Source organism: Catharus ustulatus, chromosome 6, assembly GCF_009819885.2.
Source record: "Catharus ustulatus isolate bCatUst1 chromosome 6, bCatUst1.pri.v2, whole genome shotgun sequence".
Lineage (NCBI taxonomy): Eukaryota > Metazoa > Chordata > Aves > Passeriformes > Turdidae > Catharus > Catharus ustulatus.
This window is the reverse complement of record NC_046226.1, coordinates 50338524-50357966: the sequence shown is the minus strand read 5'-3', so window position 1 is coordinate 50357966 and position 19443 is coordinate 50338524. Positions and strand designations below refer to the sequence as shown.

The 19443-nt window shown below is 40.1% G+C and overlaps 1 protein-coding gene across 1 annotated transcript; it reads left to right on the top strand.

Moving 5' to 3' along the window:
• The first annotated feature begins 13698 nt into the window (after positions 1-13698).
• C6H11orf58 (chromosome 6 C11orf58 homolog) lies at positions 13699-19206 on the top strand. The gene is made up of 5 exons (XM_033063369.2): positions 13699-13821; positions 14007-14087; positions 15293-15353; positions 16823-16932; positions 17682-19206. The coding sequence occupies exons 1-5, from the start codon at positions 13762-13764 to the stop codon at positions 17889-17891; spliced, it is 522 nt and encodes a 173-aa protein (XP_032919260.1). The 5' UTR covers positions 13699-13761; the 3' UTR covers positions 17892-19206.
• The last annotated feature ends 237 nt before the right edge of the window (positions 19207-19443 follow it).

The window sequence follows — 19443 nt, the reverse complement described above, 5'->3', positions numbered from 1 at the left end:
TGGCAAGTCTCTTTGTATTTGACATGAAAATTAACAGAAAACTAATTTTAGGAATATTATAAACATCCTTCTGAAGTATATCACAGGTTTTTTTCAATATGCAAAACCTTTTCCTCCTGAATACCAAGGAGAAAACAGACATTCATTATCTAAGTTCCTCTTTAAAAATATAGCTCCCCCACATTTCTCAGTTTTAGGACAGCTGGCCATCAATAGTGAACAGAGGGCTGAAATTGTTAAAATAATTGACAAGATGCTGTGCAGACTCCCAAAGGCTTTCTGGAATGGGCGTCTCCTAAATCAAATATTAGAGCATTGCCCTGAGTTTATAGCATGTGTGATATAGTCCAATGATTTGCTCATTACAGTAATTTCTCTTCTCTTCTGTTTTCAAGTTCCTTTTTTCTTTTTGGCACACATTTGTGTCGAATCCCTTTCTTTAATGCAGAATATATGTTAAGAGCTGTCCAAGAAACACTTTATGGTAAGACATGATCCAATAAACACTGTTTTAAATGTCCCAGAATAAGGTACACAGCTCACAAAGCACCCAAATGAATGGTTATTGTATTGAAGCGTTCAGCACCTTTAACACTGCCCACAGCAAACCAAAGTTGTTTGAAGAGTTGAAAATGCAGAGAGCAGCCTATATTGGTCCATTTCAAAGACAAGTGCTTAAGCAGCATGTCTTTGCTGAGGCTTCCAGACTCACTAAGCAGAAATTCCTGGAAGACATCACTTTTTTGGAAAAGCAGCATTGCCCATTATGACATGTTTTTCAAATCCCAGCACTTAGTGGAGCCATACTGTACCTTCAAAGGTAACTACATTCACCTTTCAAAAATATTAAAACACCTTGTAACAACCCACTGAGTGCTACCAATAACCCATTGCTGTGTCCACATGTGCTGTACCTACAGAGAAACAGAGATACAAAAAAGGACTTGATTTACGCCACCCCCCCACACAAAAACCATCTGTCACATAACTGCAAGGAAAACTCTGACCTCTCAAGTCCCTATTCCTTAACCACTTGACCAACACAGACACCCACACATACTCCTTAGTAATTATTTCCTAAGAAATAAACGTAGCATAGTTGCAAAACTGTAGCATAGATAGACTGAAATAATTCTTCAGCTGCTTGTACTTGCAGATATAAACAGTACACAGCTCATAATCCACCTGCAGTTTTCAGAAGGTTTTGATGTCAATGCTGTTCAAACACATCCTCTAAAATGTTGAGTCTATAATCCCTCAATATGTGTCAGATAAAGGATTTCTTATTGATTTGAGGTCAGGATTTCAGCATAATGAAACTCATGCAAACTTAAGGCTTTTTATGTTGTTTCTTTTCCTTTGTCTGGCTACTCCCTTTCCACTTTTAAACATGCAATCTGTGATCCACGAGACTTAAGAAAAAATCCAAAACTGTTTTCCTTGTAATTCAGTACATCCAGATAAAACCATGCTAGAAGGTTATTATTGATGCCTTGTTTGCTCATGCTATACTCACAATCTATTATATGTAATCCCTGGATATTCTGAAGAATCACTGCTAGAATTAAAGAACCTTTGTTTGAACCTAAAGTTTTGGTGAGTGAAAGGCACCTGTTATAGAAGACAAGCTTGGAAAAAAAAATGCAGAAAATTGTATTTCCTTACTGCTACTATTGCAGTCTAGCCACAAAAACAGCATCCAACCTCAACAAATTGGTTCAGGTGCCTAAGGTTAATATTCACAGTGTTTTCCTGGGACATATCTTGCCCTCCTTAACACATCCAGTGTTGCATCATTAACTCATTAAGTTTATTTAAAAACCCATCTCCCTATTTGCGTGATAGGCTGCAGCTAACAGTCTGTTTTGTAAACTGAGCAAGTTTATTCTTGGTCTGTGTTCATGTAATGCTGAAGATTTGTCTACATACAAAAGTTATGCCTAATTACACTGATTTAGTTTAATCAGCTCAAGCCCTGCACAGTATGAAATCATAAGGTTGCTTTCTACATGTGAAGTTCTTCACCGGGGAGATGGACACGACCCTTCTACACTACTAAAGTTGCATCCATGTACTGGCTACAGCTGCAAAATTATTTAAATAAAACATAATGTGCACAACCAAAGCATTTACACTGCTCTAGAACCTGTGTTTCAAAACTGAGACACCTCTGAGAGTACACAGCCCTTAGAAATTTTGGTAAGAGATTTTACCAGGAAGTAAAATACTCTATTTTTTTGGTGTGTATTATTTGAGAGTTGATGCAAAGTTTCACATGTAATAGTTTCTAGTCTGAGTTCTGGCAAAACCAACTTCCTGAGCTTCTGTGGCACCCCAATAGTTGAGAAGGTGTTGTAGTTTTCACTGTGAACAATCCCTAATTTTGGATGCTTTTAAATAGCATTCAGGATGCATTTCTACTTGTTAATTGGTAAACTGAAAAACTGAAGTTGCAAAGTCACCTAAGCTGACATAACCTAGAAAATATTTGAAATTTTTAAAAGTGCTGACAATATTTCAGAATTTTTTTCAACTTAGGATGAGATTCTTTTCAGTGGATTGCAAAATGAGATGGCTCTTTGGGACATGATAGAATTGAACTATAAAACAGTGCAAAACAATAATAATCTTAAATTTTATCAATGGAAACACCTAACATGAATCTTAATAATCGATCACATACTATTTTTATAATTGAACAGGAATCTCTATTCTAGGGCACTAGGAACAGAGGAAAAATAACATTGAAGTATTACAAAGCCCTAGAATATGTAGCTTTAATAATGGAATTTCAACAGATATGTTGTAATAAACAAACTGTTCTATAAGCAGTGGAAATGTTCACAGTGTGGCTAACATGTGACTTGTGCTGCAAAGCAATCCTCTACTTCAGTAGTATGCAAACATTATTACCTCCATGGATGATGACAGAAACATTTCAAATACCAGCAGACTGTAAAAGCAGTATGTTACAGACCCTAGGATTACTGGGCACAAGGTTATGGAACACCCTATATGAGTTTGCAGTGCTCAATAAATCATTTACATGTGGAAATTTTTAGGTATAATATTCTTTCCTCACAACATTCCTGTAGATTCATAGAGACAAAAACACAACAAAAAGTAAGAGTTTTATATACACATACATATATATGCAAATCACAGACTGCATGAAAACTACCATGTGCTGTTACTCAAGTATTATATAAAGATTATAGATGCATATTCCCGTATGAATTGAATATCTTATGAAATTCAGTGTAAGATAATGAAAATACAGATGGAGTGTTTAAACTTCTCACTCAAATGACTGTTATTGACTGTGAAGCAAAAATAGTCTGAAATGGCCAAACCTGTCTACAACAGACACAGCTCTTTTAGCTGGATAGCTAAAAGATACACACAGCCCAAAAACGTTCATGTTATAAATCACTCCGGAAATAATGATGGATTTATAGCTCCCTCTCAATAGTGCAGACAAGCACTGCTCTGATCCAAACCCCTGGGATCAGGCAGGTGGCCTGATACACCCTCACTCCAGACCATTTGGATCCACCCAAGCATCATCACTAAAAGTTCTTAGCAAGGCATAAAGCATTTGGAACTGCAGCATATTTACTATTGTTCGTATTTGAAATGTTGGTTTAAATATTTGGTGACTTTCTGAAGTTTTATTGAGGAACATTTGTTGGTTATTAAATCACTCCCCACTCAGTTGCTCTATAGAACAACACTGGACTCTCTTGAAGGCTTGGGTGGCCCAACAGTCTGTGGCTGCGCTCGGACTTCCCTTCCTAGATATATTTACCTTCCTCCTACTATTTCATATGGAATTATTTGTTGGTTTCAGTGCTATTCCTTCCTCTGAGGCTGCACTTTCATCTCACTGAATTTCTATCTTTTAGATTCATTTTGCGTCTTTAAGGGGTACAGAAATTGAGGAAATTATTTCAAACGTAATTTCCTATGCTTCCACCTCTTTGTGATTAGCAGGCACATTCTGAAAAGCACAATGATAGATTCCTTTGTATAGTGATTTCTCTTCAGATCTCACAAATAAGCAACAAAAAAAATTCTCAGCTAATATGGGATTTCAGTTTAGATGGTCACAAATTAACCAGAGAAGGGTGTATGTTAGTTTAAACAAATTACCCACATTTTCCATTTTTGGTCTATAGCATAAGAAATTAGATAGTTAATTTTAAATGCAAAACTTTGTACAGCGTGCAAATCATGTCTGTATGTCAAACTAAAATAACAAACCTAATGAGGAATGTTAAAAAAGCAAGACCTATTAGTTTAAAGATACATGGAAGCAGCCAAAGATGACAAACATGCATAAAATTCAAAACATGATGGAAAAAGGAACAGGCACTGAACCACATAAATCAGTGTTTTGAATTCTATTTCTCTGTGGGTATAATTGTACCTTAGTTTCTTATAATGATTTATTGAGGTAAATAGTCTGTATGGTTTAACAGCTACAGCTTCAAAGTGTCAGGCACAGACTCTCCTTTATTCATGAGGCAGCTGAGTATTGGGATGTGAATCAGCTTCTGTATTCTGGGACTTGGCAAAGTTTGTTTTTAAGGTCCTTATAAAGGATTCATGTTGATGCAGCTATTCAAATGTGAAAAACACTGTGCTGTAATGGATGAAATAGAAAAGCTTTACAGTAATTCTGGAGGAAAAAAGTAAAAACACTGAAATAAACCATTCAGAATTACCTTCAGGAAAAGAAAGGAACATCCCAGAGTTAATTTTAATACATTATATCATCTGGGGGAACACAGAAAACAGCTAATTTCTTGATGAAGCACAAAAGTGTGATGGGATTGCAGAATTTACTTTCAAGTTAAAACAAAATAAAGTACAAGAAAGAAATGGTAGAAGTTTAAGCTGTGACATTCACATTTTGGGTTGATTGCCAAACCACACGTTCTATTGCTCTCAGACCAGGATAAACCAACCATTAACTAATCAAAAGAATCATTATCCATGAAAGCTATGATGGCATTTTAACAGTTCTTAATCTATTAATAAGAAAGAATAATTTGCAAAATATATTCCCTCTTCTGTTTACATTCACAAGGCCATTCTTAGCAGAAATTATATGTAGGCTCCCATGGTGTAGAAACCCTATGAAAGCCATGAAAATTCACTAAGCTTCCTCACGTCCCGTGCCAAGATATTCAGCAGGAACTTTGGTCGTTGCCAAGAAACACGTGTGCCTCAGATACAGAAGCTCTGCGTGTACCGGTATTTCAACATTCCTGGAGAGAAATGTGACCCCTTGATGCATACACTGGTTTGCTGGCATGCTCACATTCCTCCCCATCTGTCAGAGTGGCATGCTGCCTTCTCACAAGGTGGGATGCCAGTTCTGGAGCACAGGTGCCAACCAAATATAGGTTTGGACTAATACTCTGCAAAATGTGGCAAATGACATTTCACCTGCAAGAGGACCGTCCTACCTGTGGCCCATGCCAAATTAGGATTGCATGCTTCATTAACAAAGGGGGTCATCAGCTGAAAATCACAGGCAGAACCAGAAATGCTGGCTTTCTGGATAACATCTCCTAGCTGAGAGCCTGCAGCACCGAGGTTTAATTTTCAATACGCCAAATTTTCCTAACATTGCAGCCATACAGCCCTTTGGAACAAGATGCAGCAGACCATGGACAGAGATCTGTTGAATTCATCCTCCCAGACTCATTTCTGACAAATTTCAAGACTCTTAAAAAAGGCAAATTAATTAACAGTGGGGGGAAAGCATAAATAAAGATTTGTGTTTCCTCTAAGGGGGTTTCTAGCACCACAAAGAAAACCATCTTCATTATAACTGTCAAAAAAAAACCAAACTAAAACTAAAACTATTTTCAACCAAATTACCCATATAATTCTAAAATTCTTAAAGTCTATAAAATATTTTTATAGAGATTGACATACAATATAAAAAGTCTTTAGTTTCTGATTTGAGAATTTATGTACACATGAAAGTCATGAACAGCCATTACACAAAAATCATTCAACATGCAATGACAACACTGGATAACATTAAATGGTATTTCAATATCCTCAGAATGAAGTATAGTTTGAACCCTTTCATTAATAAAAATATTCCCCACTATATTAATCTAACAAGAAAAATTAAATATTCAGTTGATCAATAAACAGAATACCCACAAAGTAATGTTGGTTTTGTCTCTAAACTAGCACAGCCTACTTAATTTATAAATGTACAAAAGAAAAATGAAGCATTGCTAGTCTGAAAAAATTACCAGCTTTCAGGAAACAATTCATTATCCTTTTTTTGGCAATTTACTGTGATTTCTGTGAGTTATGTATCCCAGGATGTACCTGATATATCATCAGCTTTAGGTGGTTTTGTTAAACTGGCTATCCAAAAATGAGTCCTTTTTGCATAATTCTGCATTATTTAGGCTATTCAGAGGGCGCACCACTGCTATTCCCAAATGACAAACTCAGAGTTATTAATTCTTACAAGCACAAAATTATAACTCAATACATTGAATTCTATAATTACAGTTCAATACACTAAGATGCAAAGTCCTGCCTCTGAGATGGAATAACCCCATGCAACAGTACAGGCTGGGGGCCAACTGGCTAGAAAGCCTACTTGCAGGGAAAAAAACTGGAGGTCCCTGTGGACAAACTGATCATGAGCCAGCAGTGTGCCCTGGCAGCAAAGGCAGCCAACAGCATCCCAGGCTGTTTTAAGAGAAGCACTGCGGGCAGATTGAGCAACCTGGTAATTTCCCTCTTCCTGGCATTTGAGAGACTGCATCAGGAGCAATGGTCCAGCTCTGGTCTTCCCAGGACAAGCCAGATACTGAAACAGTGAAGCAAGACAACTGGGGGGCTGCAGTGTGGTATACAAGATAGACAAGAAGCTGAGAGAGCTGGGTTCGCACAGCCTGGGGAAGGCAGCTGCAGGTGAGAGCTTTTTGCTGCCTGCAGCAGCCTAATAAGAGGGTGTAGGGAAGATGGAACAAGGCTCCTTGCAGAGGTGCACAGGGACATGACAAGAGGCAGTGGACACAAGCTGAACTACTCCAATTCAATATAAGGGGAAAAAAATTACCTTGAGGGTGGTCAAACACTGGGCTGGGATGCCAAGAAACACTGTGGCATCAGCATCCTTGGACACAGTCCAGCTTGACTGGAGATGGCCTGGTGTAACCTGCTCTAATTGGACCTTCACTGAGCAAGAGGTAGGACTGGATGGCCCCCAGGTGGTGCTTTCCATCTACATATTCCTATGAAATATGTGCTAGGATTTTGTATGATACACATCCCAGCTTTAACAACGTGCAGGAACATTTCAGAGTATCGCGCTCCAGGCAATCACTAAACTATTCAGGGACAGCAGCCAGCCTTACATTTGCTTTTCTTGTCTTTTCTTTCAAACAAAGTCTTCAGTCTTCTCTACAGAACTTATTTCTAGTAAATTAACAGCATTAGACAAGGCATTTGTACTAAGCCTTCCCTCTTTGGATCCCAAATGCTTTAGAAATGATGCATTACTTAACACAGAAACAGGCTCCTGTTATGCCCCCAGCAAAAGAAGGAAGGTGGCATAAAGTCAGTAGAATAGCATATTTTTCTTCCTGGCACACTGTGTCTGTATGTCACAACCACTATCCTAATGTAAAGAAGATTGTTCTGCCCACAATTCCATGACAGTCTCTGGCCTGTCACTTATATCACCATATTAAGTGGACGTGCTCTTTTATGCCTAGGTTAATTTATTTAAAATTTATTATTTCAGATTAATAAAAATATCCTGATGCTTGGGCTCCAAATTTCCATGGTCAAAGTCAAAATATACATAAATTGCTGCAGTATTGCACCTGCAACTTACTGTCATTTATTATTAGAGTATGAATATCAAAATGGTAAAGTCTACTTTAGTTCTTGGCAATGCTGCCAGATAGTTTGTAGTTAATTACTAGAGTGTAGGTCTTGAAAAGATCACTACGTTAATTTTAAAGACTTGATGTAAGAAATAACAGGTTGGTGTTAAACAGGTAAAAGAGAGTGATGAATTTCCCTGTTATTTTTGTGCTTCTTGCAGACACTCAAAGCCAATAGGCTGTGACTGAAACACAATTAATAACCCATGAGCCCAGTACAGGGATAAAGCAAACATGTCCTTTGTAGAGTAGAGATCTTCCAGTAGCTAAGGGGAGCAAACATCAGCATTGCCTAGGAGACACTCGAGTCACAGAACACATGCAAACTGGCTAAATAAGAGGGGTAATGAGTGATCACACATTTTAAACAGATAACTGTCAGGATACAAATTAATGAAACTGTTTTTGCAGCAGGAAAAATCTTTCTGATGCAGTGGCAGCAGACAGTATTGTGATACAGCTCTGTCAGGGAGGTGCAGATACTGACAGGAAAAAAGTCTACTGCCATCTTCAAAGGTTATTTGGACACTGGGTACATGTGAAAAGTCAGTGTGCTCTACTGATGATGAAAGTTGAGGAGAAATATTTCTTTTCAAAAAGGACCCTGACTTGGGAGCTGTGCAGATACATCAGAGCTTTAGCACACCTGTTTTTTCCACACCTTTAAAATATATCTCTAAGGATCAAGTTAAACCAGCAGGATAAAGATACCTGGTGCTATTTCTTATTCCTTTCCACTGACCATTTCCACGAATGTCACTGAAGTCCCTAAGGAGAAGAAACTATTAAAATCACACAGGGTTAGGAGGAGAACACACAGAGTCACAGTTTTCTCCATACCACTCATATTTCCTTCTAATTTCTCTTTGTTCATCCAATAAAACATTCAAAGCTGTTAGGAACAGAAACAGATATATGAAGAGACAAATTCTGTTTACAATTTTCAGCAGACTTCAAAGATTTTGGCTTACACAGCACTGTGAGATTCAAAAAAGAACTATGTTAATTTTGTTCAACCTTTTCCAGCAGAGTGTTCTGTTACTCACTAGAGTATGTTAAGCAGTGGTTTGTCCACACTACATTCAAATTACTCATAAGTTAAATTCACCAAGACAAACAGATAAAAATGTTAAGATTCTCTCTTCCCTAAAGTATTCTGATTTAGTACAGATGGATGAAACTGTGTACCAAAGGGAACAGAAGATACACCCAAGGAAGGATGAACAGAGTTTTCACTCTAAATAAACACAATTCATTTTGATAATACTGAAGACTTTCTCCTCATTCAGACTCACAGTAGAATAATTGAACTTGGCAGGTACTTTCTGTGAAATGTCTTGTCTTTATTGGGGCTTTTATGTGCTAGCAAGCACAAAAGAAAAAGAGGGAAAGAAGTGAGATATATAAAGCTGTATCTTCATTGCAATAAAAATGATTTTTACTCAGGTATGGTATTCTAGCACTGTACCCTGCACAGTGTAAGTGAAGAGGTCTAGTGAGTTTAATACAATGTAAAATCTTAAGAGAGTAAACCACTGTATTTCCTTATTTTGGGGTAGCTGGTTCACATCAGCTCCCAGCAGGACATACATTGTTGGCCTTGCCTTGCTACACTGATATAAAAACTACCTGGGAACTGTCTGCACTAGGACCGTACAAAAACAAAGCTTCTCAACATTTAACTCTTATGGTGTTAAAAAATGGGAATTAAAACAAAAATCTTAGTAGAAGCCTAACACATGCAGGGTTACTAGAAGCCTGCACAGACCTAGGTTCAAGGACTTAATCTCCCCATTCTTTGTTTTCTTCCTTTGTTAAACTGGGACAACAATTCTTTTTTCTGTGGTATTAAATAACGGCCTTTTCTGCTAGTCCAGAAATAAAAGTACGTGAAGATAGTCTTTGTGTTGATGTGCTGTCTGTCTTGTTTACGATAGAAACTATTTTGATTTTAGATGGGAAGTGTTCTAAAAAAGCTTTTACAACAGGTTCAGAAATGTAAAAGCCATTTCAGGATGAGGGCCTCTCTATCCTTTATTTTGTTAGTCCTTGAAAGGGCTTTTAAAATGTTAACAGCTACGAGTGCCTTCGCTCAACCGATGCTCCCTTCTCAGCAACCCTTCTGCTGACATCTCTTCCTTTGCTCTTAGCTTGTCTCTCCTTCTTCCCAACCCCACAAAAGAAAACTTAACAAGAGGTTGGGATGTTTTAGCAGACATAGGGCCACTAAAATATATTGAATAAGTTTGTTGGGCAAGTCAGATTTCAGTAAAAGAGTTTTTTTCCTCACTTTCAGTGATATGCAGAATATTTTCCACTCTTCCCTCTTGCACCCTCCACATAGTGCAGTGACAGCTACTAAGCAAAGCTGCTAAGAAAACGAAACATTTTCAACTTAAATAGGTTGAAAGAGATGAAAAGGTAGGGTAATGTTGTGTTTCTATTTTATATTAAATAAAGCTTTTGTCTAAAAACAATGTAATTTAAACTGTGCACTTAAAGTAGGTGTATGTGTACATGTTTAGGTTTTTTTTCAAGCTAAAAAAAAGGCATTTGTTTCCTTGTTAAGCTTTCTTACAGACAGGTGCTGGCAGCATTCCCTGCCCCATGGTGATAGCTACTTTGAGTATCAGAAGTTCATTAGTAACAATTAAACATTCTACAGCACTTGAAAAGAGGTTGATCCTGTTTTATAAGCCAATGACAGTGAGTATATTATAAATTACAGTAGTCCAATTACTCTACAGCTAATATTTAGCACTTATACTTTGCTTGGAACACACACTCTGCAACTGATAATTAATTCTTAATGCTGGCATGCAGATATCCTAATTTCACAGATAAAGCAGAAAAGTGAGATAATTTACCAAAAGCCACTTAGTCTTGAGTGGAGCCAGGACTAACCAGGGGAAGATTTAATCCTCTATCCATGGCTTCCAAACTAGGGCTGACCACTATCTTGGTCACTATGTGACAGCTTTATTATTGCAGCTGAGTCAACCACTGCACAGCAAAGACATCATTATCACATTATATTATGAGAAAATATTTTAGTTGTCAGATCTGGTTCTACTTTAATCAACTCAACCTCTACAAAAAAAAGCTAAAAACCAATTACATAAAAAATAATTGTGAAGAATTCACATCAGGATCTTCACTCATGAAATTGATTCAACAAGATCCAGTTAGGCCTCAACTTTCCTACCCCCACCCCTTTCCATGAAAGGAAATGAGATCTCATTATTTCAGTGAGTATCATTTCAGCAAGTTTACATCCATTTCACTGCACTTCACCTCATGCCATTCCATCAAATTGTTTTCATTTAATTTCAGAATTTCTTTTTTTTTCCTTGACAAGGTTTTTTCAGCCTGAAAGTTTTTATAATGCAGACTGCAAACCTTGGAAGCTCCTCATTCAAGTGATTCTTCTGGCATGTCCTATAACAGAGCTGGTGTGCACCTACCCTGCGCCCACAGAGATGGTTCCCACCCACAGACTGCAGCTCACCACAGCAGCAGCAACATATTGAAAAGTCTAAGGGGATAATTGTACATGACAGCAAATAATTCTGTTACCTTAGGTGTCATTTCAGCTCATCTCATCTCACTCTTACCTCATTGCCTCTGTTCATGTCCAGCAAGAAACCTCATTGTTCCTCCCTCTTGCTCCTCCCTCTACACAGGCAGCCATCTGCTTGAGGTTCTGTTTCTGCATCGCAGCTTCACGACAAAACCTCACCTCCTGTGAATTGAATGTTAACTTCAGGACAGTGTCTTCAGAGAGACTATGTCAAAAAAGTGGAAAACTCTCACAAATACTGCCCAGAGTCCTTACCTATTGTTTTGTTTGTATTCCAGAACAGCCTCAGAGATTAGAGAAGATGTGTTTCTTCTTAAAAACTCAGTCTCCCTTGTTCTGAGAAAAAGGATATTTCTCTGCTCAAAAGAATACAGCAAATACAACACTGAATTCCAGCATGACAGGATTTCCAGAACTCCTTTCTTATCATTTATTAGTGTTACTGGAATTATATAAAGCTCATGAGTCACACATCCTCAGACTTATCTGTAATAACTGCAGGAAGATAAGCAAAACCTTTACATAACCGTTCTGCTACTGAGAGAATCCACATTTTTGCTAGCATTCAGATCACTTCATTTTTAAGTGATCCCATAGGTAGACGGCTGCCATTTAATGTTCAGGATGTCTTTGTTTGGTAAGGTATCTCTTCTCTCAGAAACAGAGCATTTTAAAGGAAGAAAGACACTAAGGGAGAAAAAAATTGTAAAAGTCTCTCACTAAAATATCAGCACCACATCATTATTCAAAATGTAAACAAAACCAAAATGAACAAACCCCTAGTCAGACACAAACATTAGTTCATTTCAGTTGCCCTGAAAAAGACTTGAACTTAACAATAAGCCACAACTAAGACAATTATAAAGCTGATTCCAGCAGTCATATTTTTTTACAAAGACAAACCTTCTCTCTTTGTCCCACAAGGGAAATGCAGCCATAAAAAATTTTCACACTTGTTCTTTATTGAGATAGAGGTCTTCAACCATAAAAGTACAGAAACACTAGAACAACTAACAACTTAATGTTTAAAAAAAGGAAAAACACAGTTTCACTGGTATTAGATTACCACCATTTTTATTAAGTTAAATAGACTAAAAATGCTGGTAGATACTACTAAAAAAATCTACTTTTTAACGTATGAGGTAATATCATTTTCAGGGTTTGTTGGGGGTTTTTTTGGTAACTTTACTCCTCTTGTTAGAAATAATTTCTAGATGCTAAAATTTAAATTAATCCATTACTAATGGTCTCTGTATAATAGTAAGTAAAAGATGCAAATATACGGTTCTCTCAGATTAAGTATCGTTTGTGCTCTTTTTTCACTGTTAAACAAGAACCACGGAAGCTGTAGAAAGCAAATATGCCTCTCTGATTGGTTTTGCACACTCAAGCAGAGCAGTAATGCAAACGTGAAATAAAACATCAATATCCTAGTGCTATTCTGTACAAAGAGTCACTGAAAATTATTTTATTCTACATATCACACATGTAGATACCATGTACCAGTTTGGGCTGGAAGGGACCTAATCCACTTTAAAAAAAGACACCTCACTTTAGCTCTTTGACATAAAAAAAAAAAAAGGAAAAAAATTGCAATCGTTTGCTTTAAATGTCTCCAGAAAGAGGGATTCCCTGGGCAGCCTGCTCCAGTGCTCTGCTACCCTCAGTGTAAGGAAATTTTTGTTCGTGTTAGAGGGAACTTCTTGTTTATGGCCATTGCTCCCCGTCCTGCACACGGTGAAGACTCGGGCACCACCCTCTTGGCACCCGCCTTTGGGATATTTCTATGCACCAATGCATTTGGGGGCAGTGAGTGAATTTGTGCTTTGTACCCGTGCGGGGGCAATGAACAACAGCGGCGGCAAACAGCCAGAGGCACCGAGGGGTTACTGGGAACACCTGGAGCTCCGTGCGGGCCACACGAACGGGCACTGCAGCGAGCCGAGCAGCGGGCAGGACGGCCACTCTTGAGCGGGGAGAGGAACGGAAAGTGCCGGGAAGCCCCGAGAAGCGCGGCCCCGTCTCCCGGCAGCTCCGCCGCCCGCCCCGAGGCGGAGCCGGGCCCGGCCCGCCCGTCACGGCCGCGGTGCCGCGGAGGCCTCTGGGACACGTAGTCCCCCTCCCGCCCGCGCCGCACCGCCGCCGCCCGCCCCGAACTACCGGTCCCGGCGCGCCCCGCGCCCCGCCGGGGGGAGCGGCTCCGGCAGGAAGGCGGCAGCGCGGCCCGGTCACCCAGCCGCAGCCATGAGCTCAGCCAGGGAGTCCCAGAGCCAGCACGGCCTGAAGCGAGCGGCCTCCCCCGATGTAACCGGGCGCGGGGCGGCGGCGCGGCGGGAGGGGGTTGGCGGCGCGGGGGGCGGCGGCAGGGCCGCGGCTCGGCGGCGGAGCCCCCGGCGGGACGCGGGCAGGCCGCGGCCGCCCGCACGGGCTGCGGCGGGGCGGAGGGGCCGCTCGGGGCGGGCGGGCGCAGTGAGCGTGTGCTCCCGCAGGGCTCCAGCAGCTGGGAGGCGGCGGACCTCGGCAACGAGGAGCGGAAGCAGAAGTTCCTGCGGCTGATGGGCGCCGCGAAGGTGAGGCCGCCCCGCTGCCCGCCGGCCCCAGGCGGGGCGGGCACACGGACCGGGGTGCGGGGTTCCGCGGGCCATGGGCTGCGGGGCGAGCGCAGCGAAGCACAACAAGCCCGAGCTGCCGGGCTTGGGGCTCTCCTGCCAGGAGGGTTCGGCTTTCAGTGCTGGTGTAGCAGCAGCCGTGTTATACAAGACGGCGCTCGGAAGTTGTCGAGTCCCTGCGCCGCAGCTTCATCCCCACCCCACGCCTTAAATGCTTTCAGCCCAGCTCGTAAAATTACTTGTTGACGCTTCCGAGAGAAAGGCCTTATTACAAACCAACAAACTTACCTACTAGGTCTGTAAATTTCTCTGGCCCTGGAAAAAAAAAACAAACAAACTTTATAAGAGTGGTAGCTGATAGACTAAACCACTAAAGTAGTAAAGCTAGGGTGTATTTTTAAACAGAAAATACGCTAAAACTAAAATTTCTGTTATGCTTGGTGAAAAAAGTGCTACAAAACTGGTTAAATATAAAAGTATTTTTTTCAGGTATAAAAGGTTGGTTTAGTATTGCACTTTTACTTACTTTCAAAAAAACATTTTTACATGTAACTTATTTTGCTTGAATAGAGTAATTTTGTAGGCTAAATAACTAACAGTATTAAAGAGGTGAAAATTAGGACTTTGTAGTGGATAGGGATACAGTGCTCCATTAAAGCATCCTGCTGCTGCTCATCTTAATGCTGCTTGGGTACTTAATGCTGCTTGCTGTGTAATGCCAGTTCTTGCCTATTGGGACACATTTGCTAATGAATGAGCCAATAAATTAATCATCACTGTGAAGGTCTTACCTGACACTGTGGGATCATCCTAAGATGCATGGTCTGAACTGGTGCAGGGTGTCAGGGTAAATTATGAGAACCTGAATACACATCTGTCTAGCATCATGTAGGAGAATTTTCATATCAGTGGCAAGAAACAGAACCATCTCTGGGGTCTGGGAAGGGCAAAGACTGTGTAGTTGTTGGGGTTTCTTTTTCAGAAAATTCAGCAAAAGAAAGATGAAACAAGTTCACAAGAGGCAGAAGCTGTTAGCTAGTAAAACTCCAGTTCTGCAGTTGGGTGGCAGGGTTTGACAGCAAACCTTTTCCATTCAAGATGTCCAGGATGTTGGCAGAGCTGTCAGTGCACCCTAAAGCTCCAAAACAAACTGCCTTTTCTTTTAGAAAGAACATACTGGCCGCCTTGTTATCGGAGACCACAGATCAACCTCTCACTTCAGGACAGGTCAGTTTATCCAACAGCTGATACAAAGTTGGAAATCTAACCCTTATTTAGGAACATTCCAGTGCTCTGAGCTTGGTAGATAGGGCAGGGAGGGATTTCAGGTTTTGTGGCTGCAGCTGAAGATGGGTCAGGCTGTGGAGTTGTAGACTTCCTTATTTCTGTTAGATTACTGGCAAATAGTTTCTGTGACCAGAATATGCCAGGATATCAAACTAAATTGTACACAGAAAAGAACAGGGGTTGATTTCTCCCTGACCTGATTACCTATTGCTAGAAAGATCTCTGCCCTAAAGCAATGAGATAAAAGCTCACAAGGTCTGCAAGGTCATCTTGACAATCAGCAATAATCGGATGTCATGTAGGAGCACGGTAACTCCTTATCATGCTTTCTTAGGAAGTCAAAGTACATGGCACCCAGCTGGGTTGGACTGCACTGCCTGAGAGAAGCCTTGATAAAAAGCCTTGTGGAATAGCAGCTGTCATCATTCCAGAAAACTTGCCCTCATATTCCAGAAACCTTCCCCTGATGTGCCCCACTGATCATTTTTCATGTGATGAAAAATTATCTATGGACCCAAAATAAGCCTGAAGATTGGTTCCAGGTGCTGTTGCTGTTAGCTTAGAGACTGAGAATCACTCCTTCATACCTGAATTTCTAGCAAGGAAGTGATGCTTCTTGAAGTCGTAAAGAATCAGTACTCGTCTGTTAATAGCAAAAAGTTAAAATGCTGGGGTTTTAACACTTCTTTGTCCAACATACAGCTCTAACTTCCAAATGAAGAAACGTGGATTTGCAATACAACCTTTCAGCTTCACAGAGATACAAATTAAAAGCTAGTGTTGTAGGCTTCTGGGGGAGAATTAGAGATTCCTATCTTTTCCAAGTACATAGGATCCTTAACTATTTTAGACCACTTACTCAAGTAAATAAAGGGGCCGTAGAAGTAGCTATGAAAATTAGTTTTTCTGCTAATTCCTACAGATGGAAAAGTGCAGAACTGTAGTAACTGCTCCTTGTAATTCTGGATGCATGAAACAGCTCCATAAACCAGAGTGGTGCTATTGTCCCAAGGTGTGATGCTATATTTGAGGGATGATTTAATCACAGTAATCCCTTGTTATGTAGTGAAGGTCACAAAGTTTCTCCTTGCTAGGGCATGCTGCAGTATTGGCTGGAAGCACAGAGAACTCACACTGGTTACATTTACCTTGTTCTGTAGAACATAACACCGCATAGTGCAACTCTGGAATGCATCAGGTGTCAGGAACTTGCCAGCCCTCTTTGTATCCATCCTGCTTGCACACTTGGTCCCGTTGCTTTAAAGTCTGATGGTTTGTACGCAGTAATACTGGATCCTAGTTTAGAATGGTTACATTTAAACTTCTTGCCTTTGAAAATGTGACTTCCTGTAATTTGATGTCTTTGTTAATTTGAATGAACCATAACCAAAGTACCCTGGGCAATGCAGGGGAAGAAGACAAGAAAATGAACGAGGAGTTGGAGTCTCAGTACCAGCAGAGCATGGACAGCACCATGTCGGGGCGGAACCGGCGCCACTGCGGGCTTGGGTTCAGTGAGGTACTGAGTTCATTTCCAGAACGATTTGGCTTTCACTTCACTAACACAAGGTGCTACTGGGTCTAAAAATCCAAGCAGACTAATGTGGTTTGGATTAAAGGACAAACTTATTGCAGGCACTTGCCTGCTGTTTGTGTACACTGTGGTGGCCATTCAGGTGCTCATAAATGACTGATGCTTCTCGTTGTTATGAGTAGTGAAAAGATATGCCTTAATGCTCCAGAGCAGTCAAGACTGATCAGGGCTCTAAGTGACAAATATATTAAATCAGGGTGTTGCTGAGGAATACATAAGTAGGCAGGATAACCATCTGCATTGTTGTTAGCAGTATCATTGGATTACTTCAGCATTCCTCATGCTGCAGTTTGTTAAGCGTCCTTTCAGAGATCAGTCACAAATGTGAGTTCTTGATGGTCTAGCCTTTAGTTCCATTGTGTCACACTCTGTGACAAATAGTCCAGTGTCAATACTGGAATTACTGAACTGGTGTGATCCGGAACTTCAGACTCACTGAATGATGTCTTTAGGATTTCTACTGTAACTAAATAAACCAGTGGCTGATGAATCCATGCATGTCACAGCTGGCATGATTAACCACTTCAGGGAGTTGCTTTCTGTCTGATAATTAGTGTCTTTTAGTAACAAATTATAAGGAGCCTTTAAGTGAAACAATCTCACTGGGAAATTTTAAAGGCTGCAGTGGAGTTGCCAGGAAAGAATACTTTACCTCTCTCAATCTGAACTTACAGTTTCAGGAAGATGAACACGAAGAGGAGGCAGCTGGACACTCCTCTGATGAGAGTTCAGAGGATTCTGAAAGTGGCTCTGATTCAGAGCAAGAGGAGTCTGCAGAGGAGCTACAGGCTACTGAAAAACATGATGAAGCTGAGGTTCCAGAAAACAAAAAAGAAGCAAAAAGCAACTATAAAATGATGTTTGTGAAAGCCAGTGGTTCATAACTGCAGATGTAACAGCTTTGTATTTAAAGTACAGTAAGCCTTATTGTTACCGTGCAAAGTGGAGGACTGCTACAGCACAAATCTTTGTATTTTGATTTTAAAAAGACCCTGTTAGATGACAAAAAGTAGTATTTGCTTTCTGTTGCCATGGATAACATTTTTATGGGCACAGTGATATTACTGGTTTTTGTAAAGCGTATAAAATCCTGGATGGAGAAATAAATCTGTTTTGGTCCTGCCCAATCTTTACAATGTTATCTGAACTATCCCTTCCCTTATTTCATGCCAGATAAGGAAGCTTCATGTTAGTGGTTTATTCAGTTAGTACCCCAGTCTTGAATTTTTAACTATTAAGGTTACATGTGAATTCCGTGATGTTGCATTAGTTGTAAAATACCAATATCAGCATTATTCTGTGATGTACTAGAGCTTTAAACAATGATTTTGTCTATAGATGCTAGTGTTGGCAGGGCTGAGGAGAAATTGCTCACTTTTGTGACAGCATTGATTGCTGCATCCATCTGAAGTCCTACAGCAGTTGCATAGAGAATATGTTTTAGAAAAGTATGATACAACAGAAGGCTCTAACTGCTTTGGCTTTCTAACGAGGGGGAGGAGCTGTAGTTGTTTCTGCCTTTCAGTAGAAAAGAATGATTTTTTGAATTACTGGTTCCTGGCTAGAGCACTGAGCTGTTATTAAAAATAACACCTCCCAAAGAAACCAGTTTACTTTGAAAGAAAAAGTATACTTTGATAATGAAAAGGATATACAAATCATTTTAGCTTTTTTAAAATATAGAATAAAGAGTTAAGTATGCGAGCCCTTCCTCCTTTTCTCCCTGTACATGCATCACTTGGAGGTCTGAGTTAATTAGCACAAGGCTGTACCTGTCAAGTCAAGCTGATATGCCTAGAAAGCCTCCTAGAAAGGAGTTCAGAAACTCCTTCCAGCAAGAATTAAACACATCCATTCCTCTGCAGAGTCATTGCATTCATATAATGAATAAAATATCAGAGCATTTTAGACTTTTTTTCCTCTTAGTATGTCAGACAGATCACCTGCCTCTCCTGTCTGGGAGAACAGGACACCTGCACTGTACCTAGTACCACCACAGCAGTGTTCCAGGGGACTCCTGGGACTCCGTTTCTGTGTACAATTCCTGATGTGCAGACAACATTTCCAAGCCAGTTGGCTGAAGGAAAGCAGAAGTTTGTACTATCATTACCTAGTTGAATGTAAACGTTGCAGCATCAGCTATTGGGGGAGGACTTGGAATAAGGATGGAAAAAATAAAAGTAATATTGTAAATAGAAACTGAGTGTAGATTTTGATTACTGTGTTTTACTACATCTGCATTTAATACTAGCTTGTCCACTCATTTTAAAAACAATGCTACAGCAGCCACTAACAGTCAGTTATTTGTACTTGATTTGCGTAGATTTTTTTGTTTTCCCAATACTGCAAGCTTCTAATACATAGAGAAAAAAAATTGTGCATTGCGAAGAGAGAAAACCTCACCATGACTTAGGAAAGCTACTCTATCTCTAAGAA

Bases quoted from the DNA above. Each gene is read 5' to 3' on its own strand.
- C6H11orf58 (XM_033063369.2), top strand. From the start codon at position 13,762: ATGAGCTCAGCCAGGGAGTCCCAGAGCCAGCACGGCCTGAAGCGAGCG. The intron at 13,822-14,006 runs GTAACCGGGCGC...GTGCTCCCGCAG, and splicing joins AGCGAGCGGCCTCCCCCGAT to GGCTCCAGCAGCTGGGAGGC. The intron at 14,088-15,292 runs GTGAGGCCGCCC...CTTTTCTTTTAG, and splicing joins GGCTGATGGGCGCCGCGAAG to AAAGAACATACTGGCCGCCT.